The 25458-nt window shown below is 39.1% G+C and overlaps 1 protein-coding gene across 10 annotated transcripts in view; it reads left to right on the top strand.

Annotated features, from left to right (window-relative positions):
- Nucleotides 1–25458, top strand: part of PTPRM (protein tyrosine phosphatase receptor type M) — a 796726-nt gene that overhangs the window by 321518 nt on the left and 449750 nt on the right. For all 10 annotated transcript variants that reach the window (XM_045459381.1, XM_045459379.1, XM_045459380.1 and 7 more), the window contains exon 4: nt 8660–8738. In XM_045459381.1, the coding sequence (XP_045315337.1) occupies nt 8660–8738 (79 nt within the window). The remainder of the gene's footprint in view (nt 1–8659; nt 8739–25458) is intronic.

Genomic DNA, 25458 nt, shown 5'->3' with positions numbered 1-25458 from the left:
AGCTAGGATGACTTTGTGATCAACCACTTTAGCTTTCAGCTTTTCAAATAATCACAGTTTAGATGGAAAAGACATTTTTCCTAAAATTGTATGTATCTCAGTAAATACAAAGACATTTCACCAAAATATAGCTCATGCCAAAGAACATTGTATAGAATGCTGAGGGTCAGGTTTTTTTTTTTAATTTTTTTTTTCCAATGTTTATTTATTTTTGGGACAGAGAGAGACAGAGCATGAACGGGGGAGGGGCAGAGAGAGGGAGACACAGAATTGGAAACAGGCTCCAGGCTCTGAGCCATCAGCCCAGAGCCTGACGCGGGGCTCGAACTCACGGATCGCGAGATCGTGACCTGGCTGAAATCGGATGCTTAACCGACTGCGCCACCCAGGCACCCCGAGGGTCAGGTTTTAATATGAAAGTGTTCTACATTCTCAGTAGTTCAGTTGCTTTGTAGAAGATTTGACTGCTAAAATAGTTGGGTTTTATTTTATTTTTAATTTGATTTAATTTTTTATTCAGTGTTTTGAGGTCTATAAAGTAATCAATTTTTAAAAATTTGTTTAATGTTTATTCTTTTTTTAAAAATTTTTTTCTTAATGTTTATGTATTTTTGAGAGACAGAGACAGAATGCGAGTGGGTTAGGGGCAGAGAGAGAGGGAGACACAGAATCCGAAGCAGGCTCCAGGCTCTGAGCTGTCAGCACAGAGCCCGACATGGGGCTCAAACTCACAAACTATGAGATTGTGACCTGAGCCGAAGTTGGACGCTCAACCGACTGAGCCACCGAGGCGCCCCATTAATGTTTATTCTTGAGAGAGAGAGAGAGAGAGAGAGCAAGAGAGCATGTGTGCATGACCAGGGGAGGGACAGAGAGAGAGAGGGACACAGAATCTGAAGCAGACTCCAGGCTCTGAGCTATCAGCAAAGGGCCCGACACAGGGTTCGAACTCATGAGCCGTGGGATCATGACCTGAGCCAAAGTCAGATGCCCAACCACCTGAGCCACCCAGGTGCCCCTTAATCAGTGTCTATGGTCTTGCTTTGGTATATTGCAATTACGCTATTTAAAAAAAAATTGGTAATGAGTACACCTGGGTGGCTCAGTCAGTTGAACATCCAACTCTTGGTTTCAGCTCAGATCATGATCCCAGGATCTTGGGATTGAGCCCCAGGTCAGGCTCTGTGCTAAGAGGGGAGACTGCTTAAGATTTTTCTCTCCCTCTCTCACTCTCTTTATCCCACTCTCCCTCTCTCTCCCTCTGCCTCTCTCCCCCACTCGTGTTCCCACCCCCTGTTAAAAATAAATAGATAAATGATGAATAAATAAATAATTGAAATGGTACTATCAGCTTGAGTGGGCATTGAAATCAATACCCATGTAATACAGTTGAAGCAAGTCAAGCCAGGAGAGGGTTTCTCCCTTGCCACACAGCTGGAATGCATTGCTCCCACACAAAGTGCGGGGCATGTTGTGTTGGGCTGTGACAAGCTATTGCAGTCCATGACAAGCATGCATTGATGCATGTTTTCTTGTTATCCAGGGTAATGGCAGTTGTTGGGGAGCCAAGCGGGAAAGTTTTCTCTTAAATCCGGAAGTTGGGTAGTTGTAAATATTTCAGGCCTTGTGGGCCAGATGGTCTCTGTGGCATCTACTCAACTCTGCTGTTTTTGTGTGAAGTTGCCATAGACTATACACAATTGAATGAGCATGACTGTGTTACGGTAAAACTTTATTTGTGGACACTCAAATTTCTATTTCACATAATTCTCATGTGTTGCTAAATATTATTCTTCTTTTGACTTTCACCCGCAGTTGAAGACTATAAAAACCATCCTTACTAGGTTGGGGCCGATTTGGCCTGTTGACTATAGTTTGCTGACCTCTGTCTTAAGATTTATGTTGTTAAAGCTATGTCTTATAACCATTCCTTGCATCTACATTTCTAGGTCAAATAGATGATTACAAGATTCCTTACTTAAATCTGGAAGTAAAAATTTTAGAACATACACACACACATTAAAGATGTATATATTTATGTGTGTGTGAATGCATGATTATGTAGTATGTGTGTGTGTGTAGAGAGAGGCATGTATGTATGTATGTATAGGTTAGGCATATGTATATGTGTGTATATTCTACATATATGTAGTCTCCCATGCCTGCTAGTTAAGGCATTCAGTAACAGGAAGTATCCAGACTGCAAAGTAAAACAGACCTAGAATTGCACCCTGACTCTGCAATGTACTAATTTTGTAACCTCAGAAAAATTATTTAATTACTTTCTGAGTCAGCCTCCCCATCTCTAAAAGGGAATGTACTTACTTACCTTGTATGGGTAACTGGGGAAAATTATATAATATGCACAGAAGATACTTGGGACATAGACATGCACAGTATATAAAGTTTGTTTTTAAATTTTTTCGGAAAGAAAAGGCTTTGTGTGTTTCTTAAAGAGACCCAAACCTCACTTATAATAGAGATTGTCAAGGTAGTTTGTTGTGTTTGATAAGAGGAAGCGTGGGCACAGCTGTACCTGCCTCTCTTACTTCCTTTTCCAGTGGCGCCATTGGCCTTCTCATGTCGCTTCCTTCCTCGGACCTCAGTCTTTTTGGCCCAGTGTGCTGGCATCTTCAGACATCCCAGGGACTCCTTCTGGGTTCTGCCTACACTTGTTATACTTCACTAGAGCTATACCTGTACTTTCAATAGCATGCTTCCTCATTTAACAAAAACAGACAAAAATATTTTTGCTTTTGAAGGCTTCTTGGTAAGGGCACTGGTTAGAAAAAAGTACAAAATGGAAAACTTGCCAGGTAGCAAGACTTCAAGACAAGGAAACCTTTTCATGAGATTCTAAAGTCTGTTTTTAAGAAACCTATTTAAAAGAGGCCTTGGGTGTTTAGCTGTGTGTTTGAACCCTCTTGTTTGTTAGAAGCCACAGAGTGAATCTGTTTTTTTTCTCCTTTTTTAATTTTTTTAATGTTTATTTTTGAGAGAGAGAGACAGAGTGCGAGCAGGGAGGGCAGAGACAGAGGGAGACACAGAATCCAAAGCAGGCTTCAGGCTCTGAGCTGTCAGCACACGGCCCAAAGTGGGGCTCAAACTTGGGAATGGTGTTCTGGTGATCATAACCTGAGCCGAAGTCAGAGTCTTAACCAACTGAGCCACCCAGGCACCCCCTATGAAGGTTATTTTTAGAGACACTATTAAGTCAGTGTGGGAACCTGCCAAGTTTTAGAAGTTTACCTTCCAGAATTTCTAATTAACTGAAAGGAGAAGTCCATTGTTCTCTTGGTATATTTGCACTTGGATGCTTTGTGGTACTCCAGTTAGAAGACCAAGGGGGGCAAATAAAATTTCAGAAATAAGCCGAAGATTCTTTTGTTGTGGCCTCCCCTGGCAAGTCGTCTTGCCGGGAATCTCGCTTGCTGCTGAACACTCGCTCACCGCCTCGGGTCTAGCAGAGACACGTGTAAGTCCTTTCTGGGGCAGCTGTGAGTTTAACGAGCAGGCTGAAAAATTGGGTGGAAGGTTGCCTTGGCTGGATCCGAGGCATCCTGGTTGGTTTGGTAATGAGGAGGTGACAGTTCTATGGTGGAGAAAGATCACAGTCCTAATAGCCCCTTGTTGTTCCCACCTGTTAGTTGACTCCTGTCTTGTTCTTGTCTGTGTTCCTTATTTTTTGTGGAACTAAAGCTTGAATTCCATAAAACTGTCTAGTTTGGTTTTTTCTTTGGATCCCTCTCAGAGCTTACAGTAAATATCCTATTAATAGTTGGCCAGTGAGACTCCAAATCATTGAGTGTAAAACTTTTGAGGGTCATCATAAATTCTATTGAAGTGATGGGTGAGAAACCAGATTCACAGGTTTTAGGGTGACTTATCGAGATGTCTAATTTCTTCTCCTCCTTCCTTTCTTAGGGCCATGGTGCTGTATTGGTTTAAATGAAATATTGTGCATTAAATTTTAGCACATAAACTTCAAAAATAGATCCACATGAGCATGTTTTACATGTACATTCTATTCTAAGAGTTAACATATCCCTTTAAAAATACAGATCATTCTCGTTTTATAAGAAGCTTCAACTCTTATAGTTGATAATGTGAAAATACAATTTTTGGTAAGAAGGACAATTTTGCATCTGTTCTGTTCATGGTACTTATCACAGTACTTATGCCAGTGCCTGGAGTAAAAAGGACACTCAGTGGAGACTTGAATGAGTGAGTGAATGAATGAGTGAGAGGGAGGGAGGGAAGAGGGAAGAGGGATCAGCTGGGAGAAGGGAAGGCTGGATGAACAGTTCTTTTTTTTTAATTTTAAAATTTTTTTTATTTGTTTTTGAGGGAAAAACACAGAGTGTGAGCCGGGGAGGGGCAGAGAGAGAGGGAGACACGGAATCGGAAGCAGGCTCCAGGCTCCAGGCTCCGAGCTGTCAGCACAGAGCCCTGTGTGGGTCTTGAACCCATGAGCTGTGGGTTCATGACCTGAGCCAAAGTCAGTCAGTCAACCAAATGAGCCACCCAGGTGCCCCTGGATGAACATTTCTGGTTTGGGCTTTCAAAATACCCTTTTCGTGACCAGAGCCATGGAGTTCTTGGGTAGCTGATGGTCAGGGACATTGGTCTGTGCAGTGGCCATTCTGAGCAGAGCAGCTGGCTGCTTCAGTACTGCCTGCTGTTGCTGCCTCCTGCCAGGCAGGATAGGACCATTTTGCAGGGGCCCATCTTTGAGGACGTCCGGAGGGCTTTCTCCCCTATTTGCTCTCAGTGTTCATCTGCTTTTTGTTCCCTCGACTGTCGTCTAGACTTTAGCACAGAGAGAAGTAGGCCAGATCCCATTGTAATAATGTGCATGCATCTCTGCCTCTCTCCGGGTCATCAGTGGAAAAAAGATACACTTACGAACAGGACAACGTTTTATTTCATTTCTGTTCTACTTTGGGCCTCTCCTCTCCCGTGTGTTTTGTATTTCAGTGCGTTGGCATTGTAGCCCAGTGTCGTCTAGTCTCACGGGTGTTTCTGGGATGACTTCTTATCTAGGGAGCCCCTCGAGCCTTTCCATTTTGGGCTCTGCTGATGGCTTTCTCCATTTTCACATCCATCGCACACACATAAATAATGCAGTCGTAGGGTGGAAGTGTTTGTTCAGGCAATGTGTAGTAGCAAAAACAGCATGATACATGATGTCCGGAATCAGAAAGACTGAGTTTTTAACAATTATCTTTTATCTGAATCTCTTAGTTCTTCCTTAAAGAATTTTCACACGAACTAACAAGAGAACGGAGTGGTAGCTATTCAGTGTATGTAACACATCCTGTGTAATTTACAGTTACTTTTTTTAAGTTGAAATTTTTGTGGAGATCATTGTGGAATCAGATGCGATAACAAGAAATAATACATGGGGCTCCTGGATGGCTCAGTCAGTTAGTTAAGCATCCGACTTCAGCTCGGATCGTGATCTTGTGGTCTGTGAGTTTGAGCCCCGTGTTGGGCTCTGTGCTGACAGTTCGGAGCGTGGATCCTGCTTCGGATTCTGTGTCTCCCTCTCTCTCTGCCCCTCCTCTGCTCATGCTGTGTCTGTCTCTCTCTCTCAAAAATAAATAATAAACATTGCAAATTTTTATGAAAAAAAAACAACAACAAGAAATGATACAGATTCCTGCATACGTAGTACCCAGTTTCCTCCAATGGTAACATTTTGCAAACCAAAAGTATGATATCACAACCAGGATAGTGACATTGTTGAAATCTACAGAGCTTTTCCAGATTTCTTCTTTTACATGGACTTGGACATGCATGTGTGTGTAGTTCTGTACATTTTTTCACTGTTTTAGTAAAATGCAAGTAACAAAATTTATCATTTTAATCATGTTGAAGTGTATAGGTCAGGGGTATTAAATACCTTCTCGATGTTGTGCAGCCAACACCACCATCCATCTCCAGAACTCTTTTCCGCTTGTGCACCCACGAAACAGTCACTTGCCATCCCTCTCTCCCAGCCCTGACAACTACCATTCTACTTCCTATCTACTTCCAGGTAACTCGTACGTGGGATCTTATGGTATCTGTCCTTCTGCGGCCGACTCATTTCACCTCACATAATGTTCTCCAGGTTTCTCCATGTCATAACATGTACAGGAATTTCCTTCATTTGTAGGATTGAGTAATACTCCATTGTATGTATTTACCCTGTTTTGCTTATCCATTCATCTGTCAATGGATACTTGGTGGCTTCCATGTTTTAGCTATTGCAAATAAAGCTGCTATGAGCTGTACAGTTATTTGTAATGTTTATTTTTGAGAGAGAAAGAGCACACGTTTGAGTGGGGGAGGGGCAGAGAGGGAGCGTGGGGGGAGAGAGAGAGAGAGAGAGAGGGAGGGAGGGAGGGAGGGAGGGAGGGAGACAGAGGATCCAAAGCAGGCTCTGCACTGACAGCACAGAGCCTGATGTAGGGCTCAAACTCATGAGCTGTGAGATCATGACCCGAGCTGAAGTTGGACACAGGCGCCCCTGAACTATATACAGTTTTATTGCCTAAGTAGGTTTCTGTATCTGCCACCACAGTGAAGACCTTAAAGGTCACAAGGTCACAGGGATGACTCACATTGTCCTTTTGTAACGACTCTCCCATCCCTTCTCCCACCATCCCTCAGCCCTGGCAACCACTAATCTGCCCTCCCTTCAAAAACTTTTACCTTACACAATGTTACATACACGGACTCATCAGCATGATTAGATTCATCCACGTTTTGGGTGCATCAGTGTTGAGTAGTATTCCATGCTGTGGATATACCACAGTCTGTTTTATCACGTACCATTTGACTGCATCTGGGCTGTGTCCAGTTTTTGGTTACTATGAATAAAGCTTCTCATTTTGTATTGGTTTTTATGAGAATGAAAATTTTAATTTTTCCAAGAAGTGCAGTTACTGGGATGTTTTAAGACTTAGCATATGTACCTTGCATGAGCCACGGTTTCTTTGCTGATGCAGGTATGTGTAAATGGAGGTTTAAGTGATGTCATGTGGACCTTTTTAACCAGAGGCTGACAACAGACAACTTTAAACAGTCGTAGTAAGAACATCGATAGCTTCTTACCAGTTCTTTCTTTCTCCTTTAGCCTCAATTTCTCTGAAGTGGTTCTACCATCTCAAAAATATCATTCGTTCTGAAAACTTAAGAGCATGTTGCCCTTTTTTCTTGCCTCACCTTTCCCACAATCAAAAAGTTGCCAAAGACCTCTTGGTTTGACTACTATAGAGATTTTTATATCATTGTCCTCTTAATTCATACCTCTGCCATCTGAATTTCAGTGGGTGTAACCTCTTAATGGTGTTATTTTTAATGCTTATTTATTTATTTTTGAGAGGGGGGAGGGAGGAGGACAGAGAGAGAGGGGAAAAGAATCCCAAGCAGGTTCTGTGCTGTCAGTGCAGAGCCTGATGCGGGGCCCGATCCCATGGACTGTGAGATCATCACCTGAGCCGAAATGGATGCTTAACTGACTGAGCCACCCAGGGGCCCAAGCATCTTTATATTATTAATATAGTGTCTTCTTTTGAATCTCTGCTCTGTGAGTGGAGCTTCTGTAACCCAGTCACAGCTCATCTTTATAGCTATAGGTCCCAATGCTCCTCTTCATGGTTCTGGTCATGTCCAGCTCAGGGCCTTTGCACATACCCTGGAAGAAGCCTTACTGTCTTTCTTCACTCATATTCAGATCTTAGCTGAAGTGCTACCTCCTCATGGGAGGTCCTCTTGGTGCATGTTACTCTAATACCCTGCACTTTTTTTTTTCACAGCACTTACAGTGGTTTTTTCATTTTAGATGTATAAAACCTAGGGCCCCACACGGTTCAGTGTAGTCATAGAATCCCCTCAAAGGAGTTGACCAGAAAATGTGTTATCTTAAAGCAATTTAAATCTTTAAAAAAATTTTTTTTTAATGTTTATTTTTGAGACAGAGAGAGAGCATGAACGGGGGAGGGTCAGAGAGAAAGGGAGACACAGAATTCGAAACAGGCTCCAGTCTCTGAGCTGTCAGCCCAGAGCCCAACGTGGGGCTTGAACTCACAGACCGCAAGATCATGACCTGAGCCGAAGTCGGACGCTTAACCGACTGAGCCGCCCAGGCGCCCCAAAGCAATTTAAATCTTAACATTGTCTCTGGTAAATGATTTTAAGCCTCTGTCTTCTAAACATCGGCTCTTAACCGTGGTATTACCTCCCTTACGAGGTGAATCCTTGATGTGGGATGCTGTCTGTCCCATCCCTTCTCAATAACCCCCCTGAAAACTGGGTTTGTGTCTTATTTATCTTTTTCATCTTAGAACCTGAAATGTTGACTGGCAGATATTAGGTGCTCCACTAATATTTGTTGGAAGCATGGGTGGATGGATAGATGAATGGATGGATGGATGGATGGATGGAAGGAAGGAAGGAAGGAAGGAAGGAAAGAAAAGAAAGAAAATAAAGAAAGAGAGAAAGAACGGAAGAAGGAAGGAAGGAAGGAAGAAAAGAAAGAAAGAAAGAAAGAAAGAAAGAAAGAAAGAAAGAAAGAAAGAAAGATAGATAGATTACGTGTCTTATGTGTCAGCACACTTGGTAAAACTCTGACCAAATGTGTGAATAATATAAATCTTGCTTAATTTTCCAGGTGATTTTTGAAGTGATAACTTCTGGACATCAAGGCTACCTCGCTATTGATGAAGTGAAGGTGTTAGGACATCCATGTAGTAAGTTGCCTCAACTCTTGCACATTTGGGTTCAATGTTGGGGGCACTTTTATGCTCCAGATTAAGAGAAGACACTAAAACCTGAGGAGATGTGATGCGAAACGAGTTCCCCGACAAGTCTTTAGGCATTGCTTTGCCAGCCCAGAAGTCCAAAAACATCCATTTTGTGTGTCATTCACTGTATCTAAGCGCCTCTGAAATGACCATCAGGACTGGAGGCTAATGGGCCACTTTGGTCAACTCAGACATCCTTGGAAAGATTTTTAGATTTCCCTTTTAAACGGTAGCACAAGGTTAAACATTGAGAATCTGTGCATTTTGTTTCTATGTCTAGTGCATTACTCGTATACTTTTAAACAATATGGCTCCGAAAAGGCCTGGGACCCGTCAAATGCAAGAAATCTACCTAAAGCATTTGGGGACCCCAGAAATAGTCTGGTCCTCATCTTTTAAAAATTAATACTTTAAAAAAGTCCCATGGGTGACAAACACACACTTTTCCTTTTACCGCTCAGTATGAACAGCTATTAACAGGCTGTCATATTTATGTCTGAACTGTTGTCCTTAAATCAATAAAATATGGCACATAGCCAGTCCCGTTTCTCCCTTGTCTCTCCTTGGGGGGAGGGGGGTGTCACAGGGACGAGCTGCTGCCCCCTCCATCTCTAAGGTTCATATTCCACCAGCAGCAGAAACAGATGTAGCTGATTGAAGCAGAAAAGCTTTGCAAAGAAAGGGAATTGGTGGCAAATAGAATCACGGGGATCATGGATCTAGGCTCCAGGAGTGGGTAGAGATTCAAAGGGAGGCTCTGTAGCCAGAGCCATGCTGGCACCTATGTCTGAGGGGCCATCCATGGGGGTAAGGGTGCTGCAACCTGCTCTCTGACCGTTGCCACCTGCCTCAACATTTGTCACTGTCTCTATGCCTTTCTCCCCTCAGCCTTGGTCTCAAAACCCTGAGTGGGACTGTCAAAGTTGGCCAGCTAGATCATGTGCTCATTCCCTTGCTGGAAATCAGGGTCATCTAGGAAAGCACACTGTGGCTTTTTCACCTTCTATCATGGGGGTCAGGCCAAGACTCCTACGAAGAAACCTACAATGGAGACTTTTCCACCCCCAGATGAGTGGTTTCAGAGCTGAGGATCCAAAATGCTGAAAACCTCTGTGTGTGTGCATGCATGTGGGTGTGCTTTTTCCCACAGTCAGTGTGTAGTTCATAAAAAGTAAGAAAGTAATGTTTGCCCTTTTGTAAATTCTAATGAATCGTATCCAACCATATAAATTACTCTGTATTTTTTCCCCACTTAGCATTATGTTCTTTAGGTCAACCTGTGATATTCTATCAGATGAATATACTGCGCTCTGTTTTTCTGTTTTTCCGTGAACATTTAGTTTCTTTGCTCCCGTTTTTTTTTCTCCGACAAACATGGCTGCAGGGAAGATCCATGTATGTGCCTCTGGGTACAATGTGCAAGGGCCTTGGTAGGATACATTCTTAGAAGCAGAATTCCTGGAATGTAGAATAGAAACACTTTTAGTTTTACTCGATGCTGCCAAATTGCTATGAAAAGTCTGCACCAGTTTATATTCCCACCAGCAGTGCATGGGAGTTTTATTTTCCCTCTGTCCTTGCCCAAAATTGATCTTGTCAGACTTTAAATCTTTTGGCTATGTGAGGGATGGCAGCCTGCTTTATTTTTAGGGTCTCCCCAGCATTAAAGAGAGACTGGCTGGTTCATACATTCCTGGATTTCTGCTGACGGTCCTTACCCAAACTCATGAGAAAATGGTTGTATCTACAATGACATTAAAGATATAAACGCTTGCAGGAGTGTCTCTGCTTTTATTGCGTGGATTGAAGAGATCATGAGCTCATTCCCTGTAGTAGTTACAGAGAGCCCTTCATGGTTGTTATCTGATGAGGGTATCGGAACGCAGTCATCTGATTTCATCCAGAGGGATTTGCTCTCTCTGAGATCTTTATCCTGGTGCTCAGAGCATGCCACAACACCAGAGTTCAAACACTGCAGTCACGTCGTTCCTTACTGAAGCAGACATTACTTTTGTGACACATTACATTTGCCTTTCTTCCGTCAGCAAGATTGGTGAGTTCAAGAAGAATTTCCCCACCCCCCACTTTTTTTTTCTGAAAAGGCAGGAAAACGAATGATGCTGTACCTGATTGGAACAGCAGGGAAAATTTAGGAAGTGGAATATAATTACCTGAGTTGGAACTTAGCCAGATCCATGGAGCAATAGCCTTGGGCTTAGAAAAATGCCATGGGATCTTCTAATGTGCACAATTGATCCTGTCTCAGATTCACCTCTTACCAGGAGGTTAAAGAAAATAGATACAGTAATGCTGCACACCTACTATGTGCTGAGCACTCCCTGTCACTCAGGGCAGACTTCACCCCAAGGCAGATGTTATTGCTGCCCTGTTGCAGGTGCAGTGGATGAGGCCAAGTTTGCAGAGGTCTGTCTTGTTCTGTATCTTGGGGTTTGTTCTACATCTGGCCATTGGCCAGCAAAGAGCTCCTAAAATGTGGCTCCTCCCATTCTGCAGAAAACGAATCGCTCACTGTCTTCAGTAAGATAGAAAGTCTCAATGCTTGTCCTTCTATCAGAACCTTCCCCAAATGTGTTTCCTGCAGTTTTGTTCATTCCTTCCGAGCCCAGGTGTCTGTAGTCGTAGAAATGGTGTTTATGGTCTCGCCTTTGGAGAATACTGGTGCTAATACCTAATTGGCTTTGCAAACTGCTCTTAAGAGACACAGAATTGCAAAACGGGCTCTGTACCAAGGTGATGTATGGTACAACAGCATTTTGAACTGTAAGCTTTAAATGGTTTTGATGATGGCCCTTCTGTAGTTATTTTTTCCTGAATCTCTAGGTTTATGGGGAAAACATGCAAATAAAGATTTTAAAGAAGGCAATAGTTTGGTCTTAAAATGTAAAGCTTTGCAGATAGTATTTTAAGGGCTTTCCTATCAAGATTTCTAAATAATAACCAATTTTTTGAAATCATGGTGCTCATTAGATTTAAATCACAAAGGAGCATAAATATTTTCATATCCAAAATTATGCTTTCCAAAGAGATGCAAAACTGCTGAACTTTATTTACTTCACTCTAAAGGCTCCTGTTTGGATTCATATAGGTTTATGAGTAGGCATTTCAACATTTTTTAAAAGTACTTGTTCTGTTAAGAGTATACAGTTGCTCATAAAATTGATTTTAATGTAGTGACAATAAAATGCAGGCTCAGCATGAAATGTGGATATGGCTGTGCAGAATCAGCAGCTCGATGGCTTAAGACCACTTCTAAAGAACACAGATAATTTTTGTATTTGGTATTCACGCTAAAAATATATTTCGAATTTGGTTCAATAATCCTAGTAGGAGCACCTATCAGCTTCATAATGTTGTCTCCTGTTTTTAAGTAAGTTATAAGCTCTGCATGTCTGGGTATTTCTGTTATTACCTTGTAGTGCCCGTATATATTTTTATGCCTTTACGAGCCATGCTGCATTTTAACAGGTTTATTGAGATATATTTCACCTGTCCTACAATTCATCTGCTTAAAGTGTATGTTCAGTGTTTTTAGTAAATCCACAGAGTTGTGTAACCATCACCACAATCAATTTTAGGGTATTTTCATCACCCAGAAAGAAACCCTGCACCCACTGTTAAGTCAGTCTCCATTTTCCTTGGCCTCTACCCCCAGCCCTAGGCAGTTACTAATCTACTTTCTGTCTCTATAGATTTGCTTGCTTTCCCGTATTTCATTTAAGTGGAATCATACAATGCATGGTCTTTTTTGTCTGGCTTCTTTCACTTAGCACAACATTTCATGGTGCCTGTGTGTTACAGAACATTTCAGTACTTCTCCTTCTTAAAGCTGAGAAACTTTCCATTGTATGACATACCGTATGTTCTGTACCTATTCCTCAACGGAGGCACATTCGACTTTCTAATTTCGGGCTATTGGGAATAATACCGTGGCAAACATTTCTCTTACAGGCTTTTCAATTCTTTTGGCCATATATTTTTTTTTTAATTTTTTTTTCAACGTTTATTTATTTTTGGGACAGAGAGAGACAGAGCATGAACGGGGGAGGGGCAGAGAGAGAGGGAGACACAGAATCGGAAACAGGCTCCAGGCTCCGAGCCATCAGCCCAGAGCCCGACGCGGGGCTCGAACTCACGGACCGCGAGATCGTGACCTGGCTGAAGTCGGACGCTTAACCGACTGCGCCACCCAGGCGCCCATCTTTTGGCCATATATTTAAGACGAGGATTACTGGGTCATGTAATAACTCTATGGTTAGCATTGTGGATAACAGTGAAATTGTTTATCAAATTGGCTGCACCATTTTACAGTCCGCGGAGCAGTGAATTCTTGCCAATATCTGTTATTTGTGTTTTATTTTTCACCCTGGTGACTTTGGGGTGATAATTCTTTATGGTTTTGATTCTTTAATGGCTAATCTTGTTAAGCATCTTTTTGGGTGTTTATTGGCCACTTACATACCTTTTTAAAGAAATGACAACTTAGATTCTTTTCCATGTCTAATTGACTTATTTATCTTTTTTCTTATTTTATTGAGAAATAATGGGAGATACATTACTATAAAAGTTTAAGGTATCAGCATGGTGGTTTGGTTTACATATATCATCACATGATTACCATAATAAGTTTGGTTAACATCCATCATTTCATATAAATACAAAAAGAAGAAAGAAAAAAACCCCAATATTTCCTCCTTGTGATGAGAACTCTCAGGATCTACTCTTTTAACAACTTTGCTGTCTCACACAGTGTGTATTCCTGTTGTCCATTACATTCCAAGTACTTACCTATAACTGGAAGTCTGTGCCTTTTGAACACCTTGCTCCATTTCCCTCTGATCTCCTTTCCCATGAGTTTGTTTTCTTGTTTGTTTTGTTTTAGATTCCGCATGTAAGTGAAATCACAAGGTATTTGTCTTTCTCTGTCTGACCTATTTCACTTAGCATAATGCCCTTAGGGTCCATCTGTGTTGTTGCAAATGAGGAATTTCCTTGGTTTTTGTTGTTGTTGTTGTTGTTGTTTTTTAATGGCTGAATAGCGTTCTATTGTACATATATTCTACACCTTCAATTGATAAATACTCAAGTTGTTTCCATGTCATGCCTGTTGTAAAGAAAACTGCTCTGAACGTGGAGGTGCAGATGCCTTTTCCATTAGTGTTTTCAGTACCTTTGGATAAACTGTTAGAAGTGAGATTCTGGATCATGTGAGAGTTCTATTTTTAATTTTTTGAGGATCTTCCATACTGTTTTCCACAGTGGCTGCTCCAGTTCACAGTCCCATCAGCAGTGCACAAGGGTTTCCTTTTCCCCAGATCCTCCCCAGTATTTGTTATCTTTTACCTTTTTGATGATGGACATTCTAACAGGTGTGAGGTGATACCTCATTATGGTTTTAATTTGCATTTCCCCAATGGCTAATGATGATGAGCATCTTTTCATGTACCTGTTGACCTTCAATATGTCTTTTTTGGAGAAATATCTATTCAGGTCCTTAGCCCATTTTTTAATTAGGTGGTGGTTTTTTTTTTTTTTTTTTTTTTTTGCTCTTAAGTTATATGAAGTTTTTATATATTTAAGATATTAAACCCTTGTCAGATAGATGGTTTACACACATATTTCCCATTCTACAAGTTTCTCATTTCACTTTGTTGATAGTTTATTTTGCTGTGTGGAAGATTTTAGTTTGATATAGACCCCCTTGTTAACTTTTTATTCTTTTACCTGTACTTCGGGAGTCATATTTGAGAAATTATTACCAAGACCCATGCCGAGGAGCTGTATTCCTTTGTTTCCTTCCAGGAGTTTCATGGTTTCATCTCACATTTCAGTCTTTAACCCATTTCAAGTTAATTTTTGTGAGTGGTGTAAGATATGGGTCCAATTTCATTCTTTTACATATGAATATCCACTTATCCCAGCTCCATTTGTTGAAAAGACTGTCTTTTCTTCATTGAGTTGAAAAGACTGTCTTTTTTCCATTGAGTATGCTTGACTTCCTTTGTAAAAATTAGTTGACTGTGTATGCTGGGGTATTTTTCTGGGCTCTTGATTCTGTTCCATTGGTCTGTTTGTCCATTTCTATGCCAGTATCATGCTGTTTTGATGACTATGGTTTATAGTTTAGCTTGAAATCAGGAAACGTGGTGCCTCTTGCTTTGTTCTTTCTCAGGATTTCTTTGGATATTCAGGGTCCTTTGTGATTCCATAAATGTTTTAGGAGTGTTTTTTCTACTCCTGTAAAAGATGCCATTGGAATCTCAGTAGGGATTGCGTTGAATCTATAGATGACTGATGGTAGTATTGGCATTTTAAAAATATTAATTCTTTCAATCCATGTACATGAAATTTCCATTTATTTGTGTCTTTTTTTTAATGTTTATTTATTTTTGAGAGAGACAGAGACAGAATGCGAATGGGTTAGGGGCAGAGACAGAGGGAGACACAGAATCTGAAGCAGGCTTCAGGCTCTGAGCTGTCAGCACAGAGCTTGACCCGGGGCTTGAACTCATGAGCTGTGAGATCATGACCTGAGCCGAAGTCAGACTGAGCCACCCAGGCGCCTCTATTTGTGTCTTTTAAGTTTTTTTTTTTTAATCAATGTTTTGTTTTCAGCACATAGATCTTTTACCTCCCTAGCTAAATTTATTCCCAAGTATTGATGCTATCATAAATGAGATTGATCGCTTTATTTATTTTTTAGAAATTTGCTGTCAGTACATGGAAGTTCTGCTCATCTTTATATGTTTATTTTGTAATCTGGCACTTTACAGAATTCTTTGATTAGATATAATAGTTTTCTGGTTGAGTCTTTAGATTTTTTTCTATATAAAATTATGTTACCTGCAAATAGAGGTAATTTTGTTTCTTTCTTTCCAATTCTGATAACTTCTATTTATTTTTCTTGTCTGACTGCCCTAGCTAGGACTTCTAGAACTATGTTGAATAGGAGTGGCAAAAGTGGCAACCTTGTCTTGTTCTGATTTTAGAGGAAAAGCTTTCAACATTTTACTATTCAGTGTGGTAGTATGTGTGGATTTGTCATTTGTGACTTTTACTGTGCTGTGTTCCTTCTGTGTATAATTTGTTCATAGTTTTTATCATGGATGGATACTGGATTTTGTGCAGTGCTTTATCTGCATCTCTTGAGATGGTTATATGATTCTTTCTTTTCATTCTATTAATGTGATACATTAACGTGGTACAATCATTGATTTGCCTATGTTGAACCATCCTTGCATGCCAGGAATAAATTCTACTTGATCATGATGCATGATCCTTTTAATGTGCTGCTGAATTGGTATGCTCGTATTTTATTGAGGATTTTTACATCTATATTCATCAGGAATATGGGCCTACTTTGGTTTGTTTGTTTGTTTGTTTGTTAGTAGTGTTATTTTCTAGTTTTAGTATCAGAATAATGCTGGACTCATAAGATGAGTTTGGGAGTATGTCTTCCTCTTCAATTTTGTGGAAGAGTTTGAGAAGGATTGATGCTAATTCTTCTTTAAATGTTTGGCAAAATTCACTGGTGAAGTCATCTGGTCCTGTTACTGGGTTGGGGAATTTTTTGATTACTGATTCATCTCCTTACTCATAATTGGTCTATTCAGATTTTCTATTTCTTCCTGACTTTCTCTTGATAAGCTAAGAATTTTTCATTTTCTTAAAAGTTATTTGGTTTGTTGGCAGGTAGTTGCTCTTAGTAGCGTCCTAAGACCCTTTGAATTTCTACCATATCAGTTGTAAGGTCTCCTATTTCATTTATAATTTGTTGATTTGGGTCCTCCCCCCCCCCCCCCCCGCCCACCTTGGTTAGTCTACCTAAGGGTTTGTCAATTTTATATTTTGAAAGAAGCTGCTCTTAGTTTAGCTAATCTCTTCTAATGTTTTCTGTCCTTTACTTCTACTCTAATCTTTGTTATTTCTGTTTTTCTCCTAACTTTGTGCTCAGTTTGTTCTTTTTTAGTTCTTTAACATGTAGAGTTAGGTTGTATATTTAGGATCTTTATTGCGTCTTAATGTAGGTATTTATTGCTGTGAACTTTCCTCTTAGAATGACTTTTGCCGCATCCCACAAGTTCTGGTATTTTGTGTTTACCTTTTTGTCTAAAGAAACTTTTTTTTTCTTCTTTAATGTCTTCTTTGGTCCATTTGTTATTTAGGAGAGAGTAGTTTAATTTCCACGTGTTCATAAATTTTCCAGTTTTCCTCTTGTTATTGATCTCTAATTTCATGTTTTTGTGGTCAGAAAGATTTTTGGCACCATTTCAGTCTTCTTAAATTTGCTAAGACTTGTTTTGTGGCCGACTATATGGTCTCTCCTAGCAAGTATTCCGTGTGTGCTTGGGAAGAATGTGCATTCTGCTGTTGTTGGCTAGAGTTTTTTATATGTGTTTGTTAGGTCCATTTGGTCAAAGTGTTGTTCAAGTCTGCCGTTGGGTGCTTCACCACTATGTATGTAAATTGTTGTATCTTCTTGATGTGTTAGACCCCTTTGTCATTACATAATGACTTTCTTTGTCTCTTTTTACCATTTTTAGTTTAAAGTGTATTTTGTCTAAGTATAGCCACCTCTGCTGCATTTTTGCTTTGTTTTTGTTTTTGTGGTTGCCATTTCGTTGAAATGTCTTTTTCCATCCCCTCACTCTCAGCCTATGTGTGTCTTTAAGGCTAAGGTGCATCTCTTGGAGGCAGCACACTGTTGGTTCTTTCTTTCTTTCTCTCTCTCTCTCTCTCTCTCTCTCTCTCTCTATTCGGATGTTCTATGTCTTTTGAGCCATTTACATATAAAGCAACTATGGATAGGAAAGGACTCACTATTTCCTTTTTGTTAATGTCTTTCTGGTTGTAGATCCATTGTTCTTTTTTTCTGATTTTGGTGTCTTGTGTGTGTGTGTGTTTTGATGTTTTTGGTTTCAGTATATTTTGACTTCTTTATGTGGTTCTTTCATGAAACTACTAACATTTTTTTCTATATAATTCCCATGAGGCTTACATAAAATATCTTAAACTTATAACACCCTATTTTATATTGATAACAACTTAACTTTAATGGAATTTTGAAACTTTACACTTTTACTTCTCCTCCCCCTCACATTTTAGGTTATTGTTGTTACAATTTATATATTTTTATATCGTGTAACTAATAAAAGATCATTCTATTTACAGTTATTTTTACTATGTTCATTTTTTCATACCTTTTAGAGTTGTAAGTGAATTCTGTACTACTATTACCATATTGCAAAATCTAACAATGAGTATAAATTTACCATTATCAGTGAGATTTACTCTACCATTTATGTTTTTATGATGTTAATTAGCCTTTTTTTACTTCCATTCAAAGAATACCCTTTCGCATTTCTTTTTCTTTTCTTTTCTTTTTTTTATTACAGTATAGTTGACATACAATGGTCTGTTAGTTTCAGGTGTACAACGTAGTGATTTGATAATTCTGTACATTATGTAGTGCTCACAGTAAGGCGTAGTTACCATCTGTAGCCATACAAAATTATTTAAAAATATTATTGATGATATTCCTAATGCTGTACTTTTCATTCCTATGCCTTTATTTTTTCATTGCTATGATTTTATTTTATAACTGCAAGTTTGTACCTCTTAATCTATTTCACCCATCCCCCCACTCTCCTTTAGCAACCACCAGTTTGTTTTCTGTATTTATGAGCCTGTTTCTATTTTGTATGTTTATTTATTTATTTGTTTTGGTTTTTTTTTGATTCCACATAATATATGAAATCATATGGAATTTGTCTTTTTTTTGTCTGACTTATTTCACTTAGCATAATACTCTATGTACCCATGTGTATTGTCACAGATGGCAATATTTCTTTTTTTTATGGCTGAGTAATATTCTGTTCCATTATGGAATAGAACATTTTCTTTACCCATTCATCTACCTATAGACACTTACTTTGCTTCCATATCTTGGCTATTGTAAATAATGGTACAGTAAACATAAGGTGCTTCTATCTTTACAGATTTATGTTTTTGTTTTCTTTAGGTCAATACCCAACGGTGACATTACAGGATTTTATGGTATTTCTGTTTTAATTTTTGAGGAAACTCCATACTTCTTCCCATAATGTCTCCACCAATTAACATTCCCAGCAATAATGCACAAGGGTTGCCTTTCCTCCACATCCTTGCCAACCCTTGTTATTTTTTGTCTTATTGATACTAGCCATTCTGACTGATGTGAGATAGTATCTCACTGTGGTTTTGATTTGTGTTTCCCTGATGATGAGTTATGTTGAACATCTTTTCATGTGTTTGTTGGCCATCTCTATGTCTTCTATGAAAAATGCCTATTCAGGTCCTCTGCCTATTTTTAAATCAGATTATTAGTTTTTTTTGTTTTGTTTTGTTTCGTTTTGTTTTGGTGTTGAGTTGTATGACTTTCTTACATATTTTGAATACAACCCTTATTCGATATAACGTTTTCAAATATCTTCTTTCATTTAGTAGGTTAATTTTTAGTTGGTGGTCTCCTTTGCTGTACAAAAGTTGTTTAGTTTGATGTGGTCCATTTGGTATTATTGTGAGGTAGTTCTGGTGATAATGAACTCTCCCAGCTTTTTGTTGTTCAGGGAAGTCTTTTATCCCTCCTTCATTTCTGAAGGACAGCTTCACCAGGCATAGAATTCTGGATTGGCGGTTATTTTCTTTCAATATTTTGAGTATATCAACCATGCTCTTTTGGCCTCAAAAGTTCATGTTGAGAAATCATCCACTAGTCTTATGGGGGTTTCCTTTTATGTGACTTCTGACTTTTCTCTTGCTGTTCTTAATGTTTTTAATTGTTTTTTAATTTTTACAGTAAGTTTTAATAGGTCTTGGTGTAGCCTATTTGAGTTCAACCTATTTGGTATCTCTTGGACTTCATGCATCTAAGTGTTTTTTTCTTATCCTGGGTTTGGGAAGTTGACAGCCATTACTGCTTTAAATACACTTTCTGTCTCTTTCTCTTTTCTTTCCCTTCTAAAATTCCCATGATATGAATATTGTTTTTTTCATTGTGCCCTATAAGCCCTGTAGCTTTCTTCACTCTTTTTTTTCCCCTCTAATTCTGTAATTTCAATGTCCTATTCTATAGGTCACTTATTTCTAATGTATGGTAGAATCTACTTTATAAGGAAGCTCCTGTCCTCTGGTATAGGGAGGGTACCTATCACAGTAGAATTTTATGGCCCATTTCAGGGGCAAAGGGTGTGGGAAGATCAGAGTGATCTCTTTACTACTGCCATTTTCATATACTTTTTCATCTTAAAATATCAATATGCCATTTCATGAACTCTGTCATCCATTAGATTATCATGTGGTTTTGTCTTTTATTTGGTTGGTAGGGTGCCTTATACTGATTGATTTTTGGATGTTATATCAACCTAGAATTCCTAGGATAAATCTCACTTGGTTATGGTGTATGGTCTTTTTTATATGTTGTCATATAACACATTAAGTGCAAAGTGATTTGCATATATGATACCTTGAATTCTAAATTCTAAAAATTACACAGAATCGTGCTCCATTATTTTTCTTCCAATTCAAAAACATAATAATATAATGAAAAAGATTGAAAACAAAAACCCACCTGCCATGTATTACATGAAGTGAATATAATGAACCTAGGACAGTGCTGCACATTCTAAGAGACCAATGAAAGTTAGCTGTTATTATCGTTCTTGTTTTTAGGCACCGCATCCTGATGGGCCCACTAGAATATGTTAGCTGCAGATTAAGTGCTAAAATCATTGATTTCTTACAATTTATCAATGTCTGTCTTAAAACTAAAAGAAGAAAAATGTTTGCAGAATGTACTGTTTTTCAGTGTGGGCAGTACCATTCTGTTCTTAGCACTAGCTTCCTTGTTTGAGGACAAGTACACAGAGAAAGGAGCTGACTACTTTGTCTGGCATTTTGGGAATGCCTCCAGTTCATTTCTACCTATGTCATTACATTAAAATGCAAATGAAAATAAAAAAGGGTTAGAACCCAGCCCTCTTTTGCCCCACTTCAGCTTGCACTTTGATCTCGCAAATTACCATTCTTTGATTTTGTTGTTAGCATTTTGGTGCAGACTTTGAAGGATCAATAATATGAAACATCTCCAAAAAGAGTTGCATCTTGGTCAATAATTTCTGGCTTTGGGATCAAAGGCTGATTTGAGGTCAATTAATACATGAAAACCTCTGTTCTTTTAAAAACTGCTTTCTTAATAATAAGCAACAGAATATGGCAGAGATGAGAAAATAGGAGAGTTGTAGTAAAACTCCTGTTTGATATTCATGGAAGATATTTCATTTCTAGAAATCCTGCAGATTTTAGAAGAAAGCTGGCATAGCATTTTGAAAGGGTATCCGGGAGACGAATGGGCCTATAAATTTGGAGAGAGAGAGAGAATTTTTCTTTTTGAATATGGGATACATTGAAAATTTCTACTCTAATGGTGCTATACCTGGTGTTACAATTAAGATAGCTTGGCAGGATTCAGAGCATACAGCTCAGCATGGGAGCAAAACTTTTCTGGCTGCAGAGACTTTTTTTCTTGGGATCTTTTCCAGTTTCCAGTGGTAGATTAGTTATTTTAAACAGTAATGAACATTTTTGAGGGTACCAGGCATACAGAATACCTTCCTGGCATCATCTTGTTTAATCTTTTCCCCAACCTTATGTAATAGGTACTTTTTAAAAATAAAATCCCTGTTTTAAAAATCATATATATATATATATATATATGTGTGTGTGTGTGTGTGTGTGTGTGTGTGTGTGTGTGTCCATTAAGGCTTGGGTTGAGGAACTTTTGCTTCTGTTCAGAGGTAATAAGGGGCTAAAATAATGATGCTTGAATGCTTGAACACACATGGCATAAATCCAAATCTTAAGAAAGATTGGCCTTCCCAATCAAAAACAGTTCTAGAATTCATATCACTGGACAGGGAGAATCCATACATCTTAAAACTTTGGAAATATTATATAGGCCTTTAGCATTTATTGAAAAAATTAAAAATGCCATTATTAGAAATTTTGACTTTCATGAAGTTCTTGGAAGAACTGATCTGGAAAATAGAATTCTACAGTTCCTTTGTCTTGTGCACCCTGTTGGATGAGTTACTATCTTCCACTTAGGTCAATTAATTATGTTTAATCTGAGAAGGATAAGTTTCTTATAAAAGTGTTTATGCTTAATGAGTTTGCATGTGTTCATCTGGTTTCCATTTGAGTTGTGGCTTTTATTATCTTAGCCAGATTATTTTTTCTGGCAGTCCTTTTCTCAACCAAGCAATGCTCTTTCCCAAACTAAGGACAGTCAACCCATTCCAGAGAAGGGCCCTCCCAAAATACAGTTTGGACAGAGGCATAAATTCCTTGGACTTTTAACCTTACCATGTGAGTAATACGCACTGGCAGTCTTTCAGAAAGCTGTTTTGAAGACCAAAACAATTCTAAAGGAAAAGTGATAACCTTTGATCCAAAGATCATATCTTTGGCCCCCAAATTAAAAATGTAAGTTATATCCTAACAAACAGCCCACTGGAGGCAGTAAGTATTAGCAGATTGTATTGATAAATGAGTTTTCCTGTGTTTTTGTTTTTGGTGCAGTTAGCCATTGCTGGAAACAGGGCCCTTAGGAAAGTAGGTTTCCAAGTGTGGACTTCCAGTGGATGAACAGATCAATGGCAGAACTAGTGACAATTGTGATATTCAGATTATTGTTATGAAGTTAACTGATAGAGCAGAGTACATATAGTTCATAAGTTTCTCAAGACAGATTACAGAAACTAACACTTAGTATTTTTGAGGGGGTGGCGAAAAGAGCACTTTTGTGTACCCTTCTGGTAGAGATGCAAATTGTTATATGCTTTAAGGAAAGCGGTTTGGCAATTTGTGTCAAAAGCCTTTTTAAACTGCATTTCTTTTGTCTTATTAAATTCAGATTCTAAAAATTTATGCTAAGGGAGAAACAGAAAGTATATATGATGATTTAATTATGAAAAGTTTTATCTTGGCATTATGTATAGGAAACCAAAATGTTCAACAGTACAGGATGATCCAGTAAACTTTTGTCTGTCTGGGCCGTATGTATCAGGACTTCCCAGCCTTGACCATATTGACCTTGTGGTCAATATTGACCTTTTTCGTGGGGGTTGTTTTGTGCATTACAGGATGTTTAACACCATTCATGGCCTCTTTTCACTAGATACCAGTAGTACCCCTACCATCTTGATCTCTGTTGTGACAAACAAAATGTCTCTGGACATTATCAGATGTTCCCTGGCAGGCGGGGGATGGGGATTGCCCCAGTTGAGAATGATTGATGTACATCAGGCAGAATTTCAAATAGTTTTAGATGAATATTTAACAAGGGAAAATGCTGATGACATTTTGTTAATTTTTTAAGTGTATGGTTACTTCAAAAGGGGAGAAAGATACCAATAGACCATATTAGATGGAGTTCAGTTTTCATAATGGCAAGGGGTGGTTCTGATAGTGAAATGCAAAGCCAGAGTTCCCACCAGAGACCTCAGAGCAACCCATGAATAACATAGCTGCTCATAATATGCTCCCAGGATTCTATCAGGTGCTAGAAGCTTCCTTTTTGGTTCCAATGGAATTTTTTTTTTTAACTTTCATTTAACCCCTCACCACTCCTACCCCATTTTTAACCGTTCTCATGATTTGGCTTTTAATTTGTCTTTTTCCCCAGTGCAATAAATAATCTTTATGAACCTTCCTGAATTCACTCTTAGCCTGGGTCAATCAAAGGTCAGTTTCCAGCCTTCCTCAGATTGCCCAGGCTTTAGGTCAACATGCTATATGTCTCCTCAACAAGTTACTGGACACATTACATTAAAAAAACGAAAACAAAAACAAAACACTAGTGTGCAGAAATGCATGCATATTTTAAAAGTTGCTTCTTAGAGATAAATTTATGTATGATTAAAAAATTAAATACTTCTCTATTTTTAATATTTATTGTTCAAAATATTTCCTAAAAGTGAAAAATAAGTTATTTAAATCACAAATCCTAGGAAGAAATTGAATTGATTGCCAATATATTGGACATTCTTTAAATATATTATCCATATTAGGAAGCAGAATATGTAAATTAAGTTGGTCCAGGTTAGGTGTTTTTGGAGGCCATTCAGATTTGGGGAAGAATGAGTTATATTATTTCTCAGGCAGTTTGGAAACATATTATGTGTTTAAAAAAGGAAAAAGAAAACTGTATGATATCCCACCCTTGGTGTTCCAAAAGAACTCTCCTGCCATGCTAAATAAGGAATAAAATTCAAAATTTCAAGATTTGAAATTCATTCTCCGAAAATTATTTTAGTTCATGGGAAACCTACTCTTCAAACTAAATGTATATTCAAACTGAGTGTATTTTATCTTTCCCCTTGCACCACTCAGAAGGTATAGAAGCCTTTGAAGGACTGAAAATCTGTAATGATTATAGCAGGAAGACAAACGTTACTATGTGAAACAGACTCTTCCTTGCATTTCTACATCTGTAGGAGGAAAAGTGGGTGGTGGTGGGGTGCCTGGGTAGCTCAGTTGGTTAAGCGTCTGACTTCAGCTTAGGTCGTAATCTCACGACTTGTTAGTTCTAGCCCCCGCATCAGGTTCTGTGCAGATGGCTCAGAGCCTGGAGCCTGCTTCAGATTCCGTCTCCCTCTCTTTCTGCCTCTCCCCTGCTTGCTGTCTATCTCTCTTTCTCGCTCAAAAATAAATAATAACAAGAAAAAAATTTTTTTAAAAAGTGGGCAGTGGGCTCTGTTGGTCCCACACACCTTGACTGGCCCTTCTGGTTGAGAAATTGTAGTGCACTCACTTGTAGTGCATAAGAAAAACCAGAGAGATTTGGAGAAATTTGGAGGCATTGGGGAGTGGGGAGGGACAAAAAGGAGAGAGGAAGGAGTCATAGGTAGGGTGCAGGGTGAGAATCCAAGGTCTAGGACATATATGAGTAACACGTGGAGATTTTGCAATGGGCATTTTAAATGTTTAATTTTTAGAAGCTTACCCATGCAAGGATATACCAGCGATGATACTCAAAATACTTCGCAGACTTTCAGGACAGGCTTGAAACTGATCCTAGGCTTAACCAAGGGGTTGGGGGGTAAAACTACAGAAGAGCAGTTCAGGTGTAGTATCCCTTTAATGCAAGTTATCGTGAAAGATGGCGACACACTCAAAAACCTTGTCTTAGAGACCCAACTTACCACAGTGGCCTGCAGCAAAAGGTGAGCAGAGTAGGAGACCATGAGAGGGACAGGAGAGGGCAATATTAATGAGACGTCCTGCTATCCGAATGTGCAACGTAATCTGTCTTTAACAATCCACAGGAATATGAAAGTGGGGGTGCTCAGTGTATGTGGGAGCCAGCTTGGGAGATTTTTCTCAAAGGAGCCATCACAGTTCTAAATTATCCTTCATAAAGGCATGCCCACAAGAAAGGAAGCAGACAGAGTGAGCCCCACACTGGTGGGGCATGTAAGCATCAGAGATTTGAAAAGGGGCATTTCAGCTGACTGAGCAATTCCAGTGAGAGGAAGGATCAAATAGGAAGAGGAGAGAGGCCAAAACCAAAACTGGACAGAAGAACTTCCAGCCCAAGAGGCACCTTCCA

The sequence above is a fragment of the Leopardus geoffroyi genome, chromosome D3 (assembly GCF_018350155.1).
Source record: "Leopardus geoffroyi isolate Oge1 chromosome D3, O.geoffroyi_Oge1_pat1.0, whole genome shotgun sequence".
NCBI lineage: Eukaryota > Metazoa > Chordata > Mammalia > Carnivora > Felidae > Leopardus > Leopardus geoffroyi.
The sequence above is the reverse complement of the archived record's forward strand: the minus strand, read 5'-3'. Positions and strand labels throughout refer to the sequence as shown.